Genomic DNA, 15,151 nt, shown 5'->3' on the forward strand with positions numbered 1-15,151 from the left:
CTTAGGATATTTATACCATAGCTTATACAAAGCTATTTGACATAGTGAATGGATTTGGGGGAGTTATTTCTATTTTTTTCTTCTGAGGAAGAAGCGTTGACGTTTACCTTGGAACACAGCCTAAACGTGTCATCACCTAAAGGCAGGGTGTCCTGACCACAGCAACTTGTGTTGTTTGTAGCAAGTTTTGTGGGAAGTGCATTGCTGCTGCGAGATCCTACCTAGTGCTGTGATCCTGTCAGATCTCACAAGTGGCAAAGAGCCAGCTCATGGGAGGCCTCCAAAGGAAAGCTTGGCTCTCTGAGACACTTCTTTTCATGGTAATAGGATGCCTCAGCTGAGGACGCTGCCTGGCCTCTGTTTGAGGTAGCAACTGAATATGTCCTGGTTTGTGGTGGCCACCACAGACCTACTTTCATGGGGATGTTATTTTTGGTGTCTTGCCCCCAGCCTGTCCTGCCTCCTTCAGGTCTCTGTGCTTTCCTGGTGAGATGCAGGATTCCTCTCCATTGCTTCTTCACCAATGCTGTCAGGAAACGTGGGGCCATGCACTGTTGAACAACTGCCATGCTCCACCCCAGATATGGACCAGGTAAAAGCACCTATGCTCACAGGTGCTCTTTGAGATCTCCAAACCACCACAATGATGTAAAACAGCAGTGTGCCCCAAGTAACTAATCTCTCCTCTTTTTTCTTCCTCCTTCCCCCTTGTCCCCTCTCCTCTCCCTGTTGCCTTCCCTTGCAGTGGCAGGCCATCTCTCTGACAGTCATTGAGAAGGTTCAGATAGCAGCGGCCATCCTGGGTTCCCTCTTTCTCATCGCCAGTATCTCGTGGCTCATCTGGTCGACCTTCAGTCCTTCGGCCAAATGGCAACGCCAGGACCTGCTCTTCCAGATCTGCTATGGAATGTACGGCTTCATGGACATTGTCTGTATAGGTGGGTGATCGTATCTCACGGCATGGCTGAGGTCACCCGTCTGCTCACTCATGGAGGGGAGCAGGAGATGGTGTGGAGAGCTGGCTGGTACAGCTCAGCTTGGGTTGAGCATCCCTGGCTTTTCCTCCTCTTTACTTTCACGGCACCTCTTTTTACAGTCCTCTCTGCTCATCTGGGCAACCCCAGAGTGTCTCCTTGGCTGGGCTGGCAGAGGGACCTGCAGCAACCCCAGAGAGAAAGAAAACTCTTTTCAAAGCAAGAAGAGGGTGAGGAGGTGTGGGGGAGGCTGGGGAGTGTAAGGCTTTTGAAAAACTCCTTCCTTTCTGGAATAGCTAATTTAGGGACTACCTCGTGGCTGGGTATGGCAGGGTCTCTCCACATGCAACTCCTTGGCTCTCCAGCCCAGCCTCTCTGCCAGGCAGGGTTGGCTGCCCCATCTTTGACCCACCCTGGTGCTGCAAGTCCCAACCAGCCCAGGTCATGCCCCTGTGTGGGTAGAGTCACTCCTGAGGCAAGGAGCCCCAGTTCAGCCCTCAGGAGGAGTAGAACAGACTGTATCACAGAGCAGCAGTTGGTGAAACTGGGGTACAGGAGTAAAATAAACCCAGTGGCAGGAAGAGAGGTCTGGACCACACATCCTCGTATCCGGGTTCAAAAGGCTCTTGGTTTCAGCATCCTTCCCAGCACAGGACTTGGGCCTGCTGAAGCCCAGGCCTACTCCTCCCACTGTTGCCACTACTGTGCTAACGAGATGCAGGCTTGGTCTGCAGAGATCATCCTGCTCCTTCACGAGGTGCTGGTGGAGCTACCACATCTCTCCAGGAACAAAGGGTGGCAGACGGGGTGAAAGAGAGATGGGCAGCACCCACATGTTGGCACAGTAGCCACTGGTGACATCCTTTTGCTGGTGGAACTGAGAGTGGAAAAAATTATCCCCGTGTGTGTGGTGTGCGTTTGTGTCGCCTTGTCAGCAGAGGACAGAAGTGGAGAGCCCTGGCCTGAGTGGACGTCAGTAACATGATTAACTGGCTTTGATAAAGCTTCAAGAGCTGAGGGGAACTGATTAGCTCATCTGTCAATAGGAGCTAAATCCTCCCACATGGCAGAGAGCAAAGCATGCCAGCCATGAACTGAAAGGGAAATGGGCAGGCAGATTCAGATTTGAGGTTCTTTGTTTCCTTCTTATTAATTTTTTTAAGAGTCTGGCCTCTATTTCTCTTTTTCATCTTCTCTGAGGGGGAAAAAAGCCCCTTTGCATCTCCACTGATTTAAGCTTAATGCCCTAGGCTGGGAGCTTTGATTTTTTCCAGCCAAAGAGCAAGCAACCATCCTGTTCCCAGGAACATTCCAGAGTCATAGCTTGGGGCAGCCCCTCGTCTCACAGTCCTCCCTGTGCAGCTGGCAGTCCTGGTGGGCCAGACGTGCTGGCTTTCCCACAAACTCCAAAGCAAGTGGGAAGCATTACAGATGCAGTGAGTTAACACGGCTGCATGTGGCTTCTCTTGCCCAGCACCTCAGAGACTACCCAGAGATGGCTCCACTTGTGCTGTGTGCAGCACATCTGCCTGTGCTGCCAGGCAGCCTACCCATGCTCAACCAGGAGAGATGATGTTCTGGACCATGTGAGCCTTTCTATAATCTCCCTAGAAAAGCTCATACGTGCATGCAGCCAGCCCTCTGCCCCTGCCACGCTCCAGCGTAAAACTCGCTCGTGTTGTGCATCAGTACCCTTTGCAATACCAGCTGCTGCTGCTGCTCCCAAGCCTGCAGTGGAGGGGAAAGGAGCTCTGAGCGATGCTAGCTGAGATCTGGTGTTCACTGTCCTCCCTGCCTCCTCCTCCTCCTCATTCTCTTCTTTCTCTGCCCATGTTGAACCAAATGACAAACAAAGTCTTCATGGGGAGCTGTGATGCAGTCAGGTCTCTCCTCTGACCAGCCCTGCTGATTTCAGGGGACTGCACCAGCACTAGCCAAAAGGCTGGTCTGTCCCATGGAGAGCTCAGGCCAGCAGAAGGGGCTGATCAAAGGGAACTTGTGACTGGGTTTAATTCTTCATTCATTATAGCTTTGCTGTAATGCTATAGACGCAGTGATGCCAGCTTCCTAGAGGACTCCCAGTGAGTTCCTCACTGTGGAACCGCTATTCTTCCTCTCTTATCCTTCTCCCAAACCTTGCAGCCTCGCGCAGGGTCTATGATCGCAGCCAGATGAAGCCAGCTTCGGAGGTTCAGAGTTCTGCTCTTGACTGCCAGCATGGCCCGAAGCCTCTTGTTACTCCTCCCTGGGCTTTAGTTCCACTTCTGCAGGTTCAGGATAAAACCTCTCATGGATAATTGCAGTGACAACTGTTCCTGAAATACCAGGGTGCTGTCTGTGCATTTTGGTGTCTCGCCCTTCACAGGCCAGCCCTTTTTCCCCTTTTGCTTTCAAGCCTATGGGTGCGTAGGAGAGATTTAGGAACTAAGAAATGCTCAGTGATGGGGAAAGAGCAGGACATAAAGTTGCATTCAGTTCTACCACACTTGCTTTTTTCAGCTAAAGGAACACACACATTGCCTGTGCTTTGTTTGGTAACAGACTGGGCAGCCTGAGCCAGCAGAATGTTATACTGTAGGTTCTGTGCTAATTGTATGCATTCCAATTGTTCCTTCCCGCAGTTTGACCCCAAGTTTTGCTTTCTCTGGCAGAGGAGCAGAGGTTTGAAGGCAAGGTATTTATTAAAAAGCAGATGTGCTGAAGCAGAGCTCCTCTGTAGTTCCTGCCAGTTTCTACTATAGTTGTCCTTGGATGCCTCATGTGCATTGAATAGCCAGTGACATTTGTCCAGGAGTCCAGTTTACACACCCTGTCACTGGAGGTGCTCAGCAGGACGCTTTCACTGGCACCATAGAGTCTCACAGCTGGAGAAGACACCAAATCTGCAGAGATCCTGACTATCGTCAGGCAGGGAATACACACCTGGTCAGCAACTGCCCAGCTGTTTTGTGTGATCTCCTCTCTATCAAGTCACCAAGGGATTTAGGTAGCAATTTGCCAAGACAGAAGTATCTGTCTCAATTTGCATGTGCAATCCCATGGCAGCACTGGTCTTTCCAATGTGGAATCAAAGGTGAGGGCACGAGTGTTCACTTGCACATATAGCTCCCTAGGCACAGATAATTTGGTTGTTGTTACCCTCACTTGAGCTGTGCTTGATCTGAAATAGTCAGATCATCTCCAAGGTGAGCTCTCAAAATACGGCTGTTAATTCAGAGACAATTGATGGATGCATCAAAATCCAGGGGTCTTAGGTCTGGCCCTCAGCCACTCACATTCTGTAACACATGAGTTTTCTTTGGACTCTGCTAGATACTAACATGTTCCACAAAAACAGCTGTAAGGGACAGACACCATTTGCTACCCCTTCACCTACCATGGAAACAAACCCACAACCACAGTAAAATAAATCTGCTCCTCACGACCAGCAGGACAGATGGTATGGCCCCAAGTACCAGAAGCTATGTCCATCTGGGCAAGATGTGCAAGATGGTCTTCCAATATTGTTCTTCCCCTTGCTCTCAGGCATCTAACAAGAGGGCAGGAAGCACGGGAAAGGATTGCTTGAGATTTGTGGGAGTCACCTATACTGGATGGTTTTTTAAGAACCCGTTAGAAAACATATGTCAAGAACAGGTTGTGGAGAGATGATCCCAGTCTGTGAAGGAGGAACAGACTAAACGCTTCTTGATATCCAGCCAGCCCCAACGTTTTTTATTCTGATCTCTGTCTGTTTCATGTGTGCTATCTCTGGTCATGTCTGTAAGGACAGATATGAGAGCTGGATTAAACTAGAAGCTGGTAATGGTGCCAGCATAGGTATTGCTCTGCTATGAAGCCATCTACAACACAGACATTTGAGATCAGCAACCAGGAAGTGAATGAAAAGTGAGATGGGGACTGCTCGTTTGATTAACTGCTCTCTCCATGGGTCCATGAGAGGTAAATCCAGAAAGCTGGCGTAGAGAGTGATTAGCAGAAATGTGGTTATCGAAATGCAGAGATAAATGGAGTGAGCCTTCATAGGCCTGAGTTACTGAGTCGGGAGAGAGGCAGCTTGGAGCTGGGCTGTAAATCCTGAGAGATACCTGCCTGTTAATTAAGTGACAGCCCTTGGAGGGGGAAGGAAGGGGTTGCCTCTCTGTCAAGGTGCAATTAGGGAAAGTCAGCGTTTGTAGATTAAGGTGTCATTTGGGGTCAGGAGGGCAGGAAACCATCTCCTGTTAAACAAGGAGGAATTCTGCCAGCTAATGAAAGCATGTCACAGTCTAGGCTCAGGCATCACCGGCTCGGCTCCAGGGGCGAAGTGTGCCTCAGCCAAGGCGCCAGCAGGCTGTGCGCAGGCTGCCGCTGCTACGGCTGGCGTGTCCGTCCCGTTCGTGCTCGCCAGGGGTATATCCCTGTGATTGGCATGTGGGGGGGGGTTTATCCCCAGCGATGCAAAAGCAATCCGATCTGCCTCGCCCTGGATCACTGTCTGGTGGGGCTGTTGCTTTGTCCATGCCCACCCACTCCTTGCTCTCTGACTCACCCTGCCTTGGTGCTCACAGCGGTGCACTTTCACAAGCACTAAATCCTCGTGCTCTTTGAAGCTTTTCCCTGGCTTTCCTTGGCAGCCAGTCCCTGAGGGTATTTGCCTTCACAACAGTAACTGCACTGCAGCTCAATAGCACAAGAGACAGGCAAAGCAGGACCATTCATCCTGCCAACGATTTTTGTTGGCACACCATGGCAATCCATTACAGATCAGGAAGTGTGTGCCCGCTGTTTTTAATCCCAGCTGCCAGCAAGAATAATCAAAAGCATCCAGCACGTCTGATGGCATCTCAGCACAACCGTAGGTAATAACATAAGAAATCAATAGCCAATTAAAACTGATCCGCAGCATTTGATCTTTCATAGTGCAATGGGAACAATAATTAATGGCGCTTCCTTAAGACAGTCACAATGCAAGCTTCCTGCCAAGACTAATGTGGTTTCCTTTTAAATGAGCTTTGCTTCCTAGAGGAAATGCCAGGCTGAGCACCTGAGCACCTAAGCCTTAGGGAGATACGCAGAAGTCTCTGTGCCCTTCAGCTTAGTGCACTGCTTGCCACACTGTTCATGCACTTCTCGCCCATTTTGCCTGTAAACTGGAGCTTCCAGGAGCTAACTGGAGTGACCAGATCCAGGCCCTATCATCAGAGCAGGGAGCTGGGATAAAGTCAGGCAGCCAGTTTGGGTTTTTTTGCACTGAGTCCCCGTTTGCATACTTTCAGCCATAATGTGCACGCTCGAAAAATCACTGAGCAAATAATTGATTTATCAGCTGTAAAGCAGGGTGTGGAGACAGGAACGGTCCCCACAGGGCACGTCTCGGGGCTCTTGATCCAGCTGGGCAGGGAGCATCCCTGAGAGCAGTTGCTGAGGGCCCTGTACCTGGGCTAGCAGCGGGAGGAGTGGCGCTGTGCAGCTGGTGTGCTGACTGACTTCTTGGCCACTATCCAGGAAGAGCTGATGCTCAGCAAAGTCGAGACATGCTGCCCCTCCATTCCTGAAAGATGGGACCTATTTTTATCTAATGCTGCATTGATTATTCAGTACGAGAGCAGAGTGGGCCAGCTGGCATGCGTGCATGTGTGCTGCTTTCACCAGCGGGCATTTCTGCAGAGGCTCAATGCGCCTGCTGAACTCCAGGGCAGCCCTGGCAGCTCTCCGCAGAACGAGCATGCCGCTGCTGAGCAAAGAGCCACGGGGTCTGGCCCTGGCTCTGAGCCCCCTCCCTTTCTGCAGGGAAGGAGCTTGGCTGCCAGCACGCTCAGAGCGGCACCTGGCCTTTCACACGTGTCCTTTCAGCTCCGCACTTTTCACCACATCTATCTCCATGCAGTTTCCCACTGTCGCAACAGGGCTCTGGAGGTGTATTTTGTCATGAATAACCATATGGTGCTCTCTGCTCCAGTGGATCAATGTGTTTAGCATTTAATGAGGGCAACATAATTAATATTTTCTGAGGGAGAAAAGAAATCCTTTTGCCTTGTGAACTGCATCTTGTGCTTTCAAGGGTGATATGTTATAATCAGAATGATGCTTCCCTGTCACTAAACCCCGTGCTGAAATCAAATACGTGGTGTCCCTGGGTTAAACTCCATCCATGGGCAGAGGCAGAGACACTCACCTGCCTGTCACAGCTTCTATGCTACGGCAGGAGATTCCCTCGTAGTCAGCTGGTAGGATCTCCCACACCAGCTGCATAAATCGTGCTATCTAGTAAATGATGGAAAAAGTCCTCAGCTCTGTGCCAGGCTGTGTTTTTCCAACTGCCTTCTGTGCCATCGCTCCTCCTACTACAGCCTCCATCCTTGCAGACACATTACTCCTGGAGGTGGAAGGCTGTGGTCCATGGCATGCTGCTGTGGCCGTAGCAAGAGAAGCCACCTCCACAGTCAAAGATGAGGTTGCAGGGTGTTCATCCCCGTGCATAGTGAGTGAGGCTGCCTTTGGTGTGTCCCCAGCTCTGTAGGGAGCCAGAAGCAGAGGTAAAAAGATATTAACATGAAGCTACATTAATCCAGCTCTGGGATTGCTTCTTAAAGTAGTGACTGATAAAAAGTTCTTTTCTGGAGAAAGTAGGAGGGATGGCTATGTATTAACTGAGCCATTTTCCAGACCCAGATACAACAGTCTGAAAGCAAGAATACTGCAAACAGGCCCATGGGCAAAAGTTGCTAAACTTAAATTGCTAAACTTACTCTGCCTGGAAGTTACTCCCTTAAGCAGTGCTTTTATTCCTGAACCAAAACCCACTGATGGTAGCCACAGCCTGAATACCCATACCACCATGCTGTGTTTAGCAGAAGTTGTTCAATAAGATTAAGTAACACCAAGAATCCTGTGCCCAGCAGTCCAGCCAGTACTTTATGTTCACGGAAGAAGTCCAGGCAGCAAACAAACCCACAGCAATGACATTCAGGCAGGACCGGTGAGGAGCGGGCACTCATCACTACCTGCTGAATGCAGAAAAGCCTGAAGAGCTGAAGGTCCAGGCATTTGCTATGCCAGGTGGGACAATTCACTCTGCTCAGCCATGGCCACATCATGGACCTCTCTGTGTCCTACAAGGCTCTTCTCCAGACCTTTGCTGCAGGCTTAGCCACTCTCAGTTCCTTTCACTGCTTGCATTCTTGGCAGCTCAGCACTGACGGATCCCATAGGTGTGTATGAAGCCTTATCTGCCCCTTTCAGCCTGCATCAGCATTGACTCAGCTGGGCATCGCAACCCCTAAATGTCTTCAGCTCTGGTGGAAGAAACATGCATACCCAGAGCAGGAAGGCAAGAGTTTTTCCCTCCCAGAGATCCTAGCTAGTAACAGATCAGAAATGACAGACACTTGTCCTCTTGGCTTCTACCACCTTCCTTAATTTTGAATAGTGACTCTGTGTGAGAGGTGAAGACCTTTGCAGGGGAGAAAGTGGGACGAGACATGCAGGGACGCTGTAGGGGAGCAGAGAGGAGAGGCCACAACACCCAAGGTGGAAGGCTCCTGAAAATCTCACAGAAATCCTGGAGTCTGCAGTGAAAGATTTTGCACAGCTCTGGAGGACAAAGCAGCCAAACACAGGCTGCACCATGGCGTGTCCTAGGGACACGTCTATCACAACAAAAGGCTGGCCAAAGAGCACCATCAGCACCTTCTGCCTCATGTCCTTGGGATGCCTTCCTACATGGCAGAGGGGAAAGATGCCCACATCTCACTCCAACAAGGGAGCAGAAGCAATTGCAGCGCACATGCTGACATGCCATTTCAGAGGCACTCCCAGGTCCATTAACTTAGCTTATGTGCCCTACATTATCCTGGGGATGCTCTGCTACGGGTGATCTGTGCTCACCTTTATGTGTCTCCTAACTGGTCCCTATTCCTCTTAGTGGAAGAGTACTGGAGTGGCTGGAGCAGTCTGGAGGACTTGGGCGCAGACAGAACCTGCATCCCTTAGAAAACAAAAAACTGTGAAACTATTCCCATTTTTTTTTCTTACAGAATTTAATTTGCTAATAAAAGCAGAGAGGGAGGCACTAGTTCTACCTTCAATAAGCAGATGTCATGTTTTGATCATTATTGAACAAAGCATTTTGATTTAGCATTTAGAGATGACTGCTCATGCTGAGTATTCTAGATTCAGTGTCAGAACTGGAATACAACATTTTCAAAAAATTCAAGTCCAAACGAAACATTCTTACCTGTCTGGAATTATGTATGTATTCTTCCATTCTGAGGGACTTCTTCAAGTCTCACTCCAAGCCATTGTGAAGCCAGACTTCCAAAGCCTACACAAAACAGCGCTGTTGTCCAGCTCTGCCTTTAAAGAAATGTCCCAGGGACGGCTGAGGATCCAGCAGGACTGCACAGGCAGCGCTTTGGTCGAAGTAACATTAGTTATGGGATAGGAAGGTTCAGGACCCAGACCTGGAGGGCTGACTGCTGTGGTACAAGCACAGTGAATTGGAAGCCACGTGCTTTTTCTCTCCTCACCATGAGTCCTCACCTCTGTGGACTTCTGTCAGGGAAAGTCTGGAAACCTCAAGGTTGAAAAGACCCATAAGATCACCCAGAGACAAGGGCGTGCATTTGGCCAGTGCTTTGTTCAATCTAGTTTGAAATGATTATTTATTCCCTTCTTTCAAGGACCTGAGAGTATCTGTCATGCACACAACAGGTGTCTTTCACCTCTTGTGCACAAAGTCTTTTCAAAATGCAGGGTGTTAGCTGTCATCTCCATTTTAAATTTGGGGACAAAAGGCACCAAAAGGATCTATATAATCCTAGCTACAAACCAAGGAGGGGAAATTTTAAGAGAGTCAGGGGGTATATGGATAATGTTTCCAAGCCCTGTCCCTCTTACGCAGGCAGAGTTATGGGTAGACTCACAAGCAGGGAATGCTGCTGGAGATGCATGACTCACAAGCAAGGCTGTTCTGCCTATGGAGCTCCCATTTTTATTTATTTATTTGCTTTTTCCAAGATTATTGCTGCCTGCATAACTAGAGAGTACTCTTTAATCCTCTGCTTTATTGTGTGCTGTGAATTAAATGCCACAGGAGTACAAGAGCCCTTAAGGGCACAACATCCATTTTGCTGTAGCTGTCCTCAGCCAGCTGAGTTTACAGGAGTGCTTTTGTTTATGGCTTATCTATTGCCAGAGTGAGGATTTCTCTGGGTTTTATTTTACCTGGTTTTGCTGTTATTTCTCATTTTGGATTTTTTGTCCCAGTTTTGAGGCAGGATGTAAAAGTGCTAGTCTGGGCAGGGCAGGAGAAAGCTGTGGTGGTTGATTGTTCATATGCTTACAGCTGAGAATACTGCAGCATTTCTCGAGCAATGGTGTTGCTGTGTGCAGTTCCCGGGGTCAGCCCAGCTCCTCTGTCACAGACGGCAGCCTCCAGACAGCTGATGCTGTTTTCCCATTGCAAACAAACCATGTGGGAGTGCTGAACGAAAAGGAATTTCCTGTCCCTTGGATACCTCCTATCAGCGCCTTAATTTTGCCAGTCTTTCCTCAGCTTGGGCCTTACCAGCTCAGACCTTCAGGGCCCAGCCCACGTGCACGTGTTGTAGAGGAGTGTGTGGGTGGGCAGAGGACATGGCTGAGAGTGGCTGCCCTGGAATGAAGGCAGCACCTCGCACAGGAGCCGGAATCTACCTTGCAGCCATAAAAGTTCCCCAAATGCTCCTACAACATACTGACCCCAGCTCCCAGCAGCTCCACAAGCCCCATGACAGGCACTCCTACCTGTCCTCTCAATTCATCTCACTGGATAAAGCACTCCTCCTTCCCCAGCTACAAATGCCATGTATGTGGGATGGACTGCTCCTGCTTCCAAGAGGAACCCATAGCATCCTGTGTGCACAGGAATCACTGCCACATACTTGTGTTACATGAACTCATGATGTGCTGCAGCGTCACAACCTGGAAATTGCCTCCTGCCATAGAGCTCAGCAGCTTCCTGTGAACTCACAGTGCTGCCTGGAGGAGGGATGTGCTGGCTGTCATGCCAAGCACGCCTATCAGGAATAAAAGAGCTGCCTCCTTTCCCCGGCCCCCACGCTCTGTCCTAGTGTGGCAGGTGGCAAGGTCTGCCATGACTGCTCGCCTGGTGGAACAGCAGCTGTGGGGACCCTCTGAGATGCCAGCACACTGGATCCATCTCCCACCCAGCAGGGCTCTTGCTGATTCTGCGGGCAGGTGTTAATGGCTGCAGAGAGCTTGGGGTGTAGCATAATGACCCACCCAGATGGGACCTGCTGCTCCCCTTGCAGCCAGATGGAGCAGAGCAAGCAGGGAAGAAGGGCTCTTGCTGCCTTTGTGGGGGGTCCTGGCCTGCCTGGGGCTGAGGAAGCTTTAAGGAAGAGCTGTCCTTGAACCCCAGCTTACAGAGGAGGAGACAAGCTGTAGTAAACACAAGACTTGCTGGTTAGTCAGCAGTTGAAGGCCTGGGGACCAGTCTGTTCTGTTAACGACCCCAGATGGAAGAATGCATATATGCATAAAATACCTCCCCAAGACAGCTGGGAGCAGCTTTTCTGCATACAGTGGTGGGGGCTCTGCCCCAGCCATGGAGGTCTCACCCTTTGAGGAGCTCTGTTTCAGTTTTGCTAGAATTGTGGCCTCTGTGGCTCGAGGAGATCCAAGCACAGCATACACATTGCTGTGAAAGCTGCCTGCCACTGGAGCCCCATTACAGCAAATGCACTTAAAGGGTGCTGAGCAGAAGAAGGGGTGTTTTGTCTTCCCCAGACCCATAGGCTCCATGATGGCACATCATCCAGTGATCAACAGCGCTTAACAGGGTCCAGGAGTGCAGCCATCCCAGTTCTGCTGAGCCAAAACACAGTCCATATTAAAATACAGATAATCAGTTCTTTGGATATTAAAAAATGTGCATGGAGAATGATGGATAAGAAAATGCCTGATTATAATCAGCTAATTATTTTTTCTATACGCTAAGCATTCACTCGAGCTCTAATCATTACGAATACATTTTCAATTTATACTATACTATACGTCATTCAATGCTGGTGATTGCTAAGCTTGCACACCCTCCTTGTATAGTTCCAGAATTATTTAGAGTAGACCTTTGCTAGATGTCTTGTGGACCAGAGACATCCTGCTCACTGGTCCAGGTCATGCAACTACCATAAATATCTAAAACGCAGCACCAGCAGTTCCAGGTCACCCGTTACCTGAACTCCTGTATGCAGGGTAGAGTGCTCACTAAGCTTTTGAAACATTCTGGGGACAAAATTTATATTTTGGAAGGTGTAGGTGACAGTTATGAAGGAGACTATACTTTCTATTTCGTTTCACCAGAAAGCAAAGAATCTCTGAAAATCTGAACATAGCAGCAGTTTGTATGAAAAGTGACTGTGGGATGAAAGCATTCCTGAGCTGGAGAAAAGTGTGATGTGAGGATAATGGACTCCAGAAAAGCAGCAGCAGCCTCAGGGGAGCAGAGCGGGGAGCTCTCTTGGGAAGGAAATCTGAAGGATGAAAGAGCTGCAAACGGCTCGTGGCTGCCAAAAGGGATGATACTAAAGGCACAACAGCAAACTGTGCCTGTGCAGGGGAAGCTCAGAGGCGTGGGAAGGGAGCACCGAGGCTGCATTCGGAGCTCTTTGAGGACCCCAAATCAGAAGCTGCGATCACACAAAAGGCAGAAAGAAGAGCCTGCAACTAATGAAAAGTCTCTAGAAATCACATGGGCGTGGGGAGCTATCAGAGCTGAAGCCCAGGATGACCATCCAGATATACAAAAGGCAACAAGAAATGGCTCCATAAGCATATGTAAAGTAAGAAGAAGGACAAGGCAAATCTTCAGAGCTCAAATACTATTTGATGCCAACAGGGCCGAAGAATTAAATGTTGCCTTTGTTTCAGTCTTCAAAACTTAACTAAAATAATTTTAATGAGGAGAAAGGAGCCCAGGGCAGAATCAGAAAAGAACAGACTCAAAAATATTCAAATGAGTTAGCTCTGTCCTTGTCAGCATGTCCTAGTGAACTTCAGAGGAAGCTGCAGGAGCCGTCTCTGACCCATGAGCATTTCACCATCAGGAACCTGGGGAGGATGCAGGAGGTGCCAGGCAGCTGGGGAAACGCAAGCAAAGTACCTAGCTTTAAATATAATCTCTGTCATTAAAGAAGACAGGAACTGAGGATCAAGGAAATGAAGGGCAAATCAGCTTAAGTGATTCATAGAAAGATATTAGAATAATTTCTTAGCCAGCCAATTGATGAGCACAAGAGGATAACCCTGTCTAATTTGGGAGGGTAACTGTCCTAGTGACTAAGGAGAAAGCAGACAGTTCGATATGCCGTGACTTGGGCAATGCTTTTGGTACTTCGCCTTAAGAGTCTCCTAAACAAGCCAAAGAAATGTGGTCTGGATTAAGTAACACAGATAACACAGGTGTTATTTAGATTAGATATCACAGGTGTACAGCCCATCGAGAAGCTGCTTTCTCAGTAGCTGTCAGTGGTGTACATAAACTGGAAACACGTTTCAAGCACAACTGTTTTGGACTCTGCTCTCTTCAGTGTTTTTATTAATGGCTTAGATAATGAAATAGCAAGTGCTGTTATAAGATTCAAAGACGACGCCAAACTTGGAAAGGCTGCAAGCACTTTGAAGGATCAGATCAGCATTTGAAATGATCATGGCAAATAGGAGAAATCAACAAGATGGAACTGAATATAAGAGAAGTGCAAAGTGCTACCCTTAGGAAGGAGAAAACAGAATCACACACACAAGCTGGACAAGGCAGTCACAGTGCTGAAGATAGCAATTCTGTGACATATCACTTTCTTTCATCAGGGTATCAAAAGGAAGGTGGGGTGTACAGTGCTGATTCTGCACCTCTCTGCTCTGGGGGCTGCACCCTCCTGGGGAGTTCACTTGCAGAAAAAGGGCAACAAAGTTAAGACGTTCTGAAGATGATGGACAGGAGTGAGGAGAGGGAGGGCATTACCTGATTCTCCACCTGGCCAAATCTGATGTTCACATCTCCCCTCCCAAAACAGCCCGAGTACAGAGTCCCACTGGTGCCATGACATTACTTTCAATTACAACTACTTCTCCCCACTTCTTGGTTCACCCTCTTCCCCATTGCCTGCAGAGCACAGCTCTGTGACCTTGAGTCTCAGCCACTGGAGGATTTAAAGATGCTAGGTTGTTTAAAGAACTTGTCATGTTAGCTGGAACTGACCCTGTCACAACATTGAGGGATGCCAGATGCTAGCTGCCCCTTTCCCAGCCCATTTCCCCCACAATGTTCCTCTGGCTTTCTGAAAAGCAGTATGGATTGGAAGGGTCCAGTGGGAGCTCGATGACTCATGTCCCACGTACTGTGAGATATTTGCAAAGCTGGGGCGAGGCAGAGATTCATGGTTATTTCGAAAGTGCTTTCTGGAATGGAGCAATCTCATGGTGACTATGAGAATTTGAAAAGTGGCGGGGCAGCCTAACTTGAGTGGAACACGGAGCACAGAGCAAAAGTCAGTACACTACTGTACTGCACTATAGAAACCTATGGCTAGGGAACATAATGAGTACAGAAGGAACAAAAGAGACCATCTGTGGGTAGGTATGGCCCCTGCAGTGTGCAGAGCCCATCAGGGAAACTTCGCTCTCCTGGCTTTGTTTTTATACCTTTCCTTGTACTGTTTGCCACTGCTAGAGGCAGGATGCTGTAAGAGACAGACCCCTTGTCTGAACCAATGCAGCCACTTTTCTGCTCTTCGGTTAAGATAAAAGGCAGCTAAGGATAGCGCAGATAGGATGAGATTAAGGCAAAGAGATAAGAGAGGGCTGAGCTGCTGGAGCTTTGGTAACAAAAGTGGGGGAATTTGAGATTGCCACAAAAGATTAAAGTATTCACAGAAAGGGAGGGAAAGGTTTGTGTATGCAATGATGCCAATAAAGAGAAAGCCCAGCAATGACCCTGTTATCTCCCAGGAGGATTGGTTTACCTTGGCCTGAGCCATGCTGCTGTGCATGCAAACATTAAGCTTTGATCACAGCTGCCATAATCTTCCCCTGACACCCAGCAATGAGAGCAACAGAAACAGGCTAAAGCATGGCAGCTATCTGGTTGAGGTGAAACCGCATTTGGAAAGGAAACCAAAGGGGGAAACTACTGCTGA

At 48.9% G+C, this 15,151-nt stretch overlaps 1 protein-coding gene across 2 annotated transcripts in view; it reads left to right on the plus strand.

Moving 5' to 3' along the window:
• Positions 1–15,151, plus strand: part of MARCHF4 (membrane associated ring-CH-type finger 4) — a 112,674-nt gene that overhangs the window by 82,661 nt on the left and 14,862 nt on the right. For both annotated transcript variants that reach the window (XM_056350292.1, XM_056350293.1), the window contains exon 3: positions 746–938. In XM_056350292.1, coding sequence (XP_056206267.1) covers positions 746–938 — 193 coding nt within the window. The remainder of the gene's footprint in view (positions 1–745; positions 939–15,151) is intronic.

Source organism: Falco biarmicus, chromosome 8, assembly GCF_023638135.1.
Source record: "Falco biarmicus isolate bFalBia1 chromosome 8, bFalBia1.pri, whole genome shotgun sequence".
Taxonomy (NCBI): domain Eukaryota; kingdom Metazoa; phylum Chordata; class Aves; order Falconiformes; family Falconidae; genus Falco; species Falco biarmicus.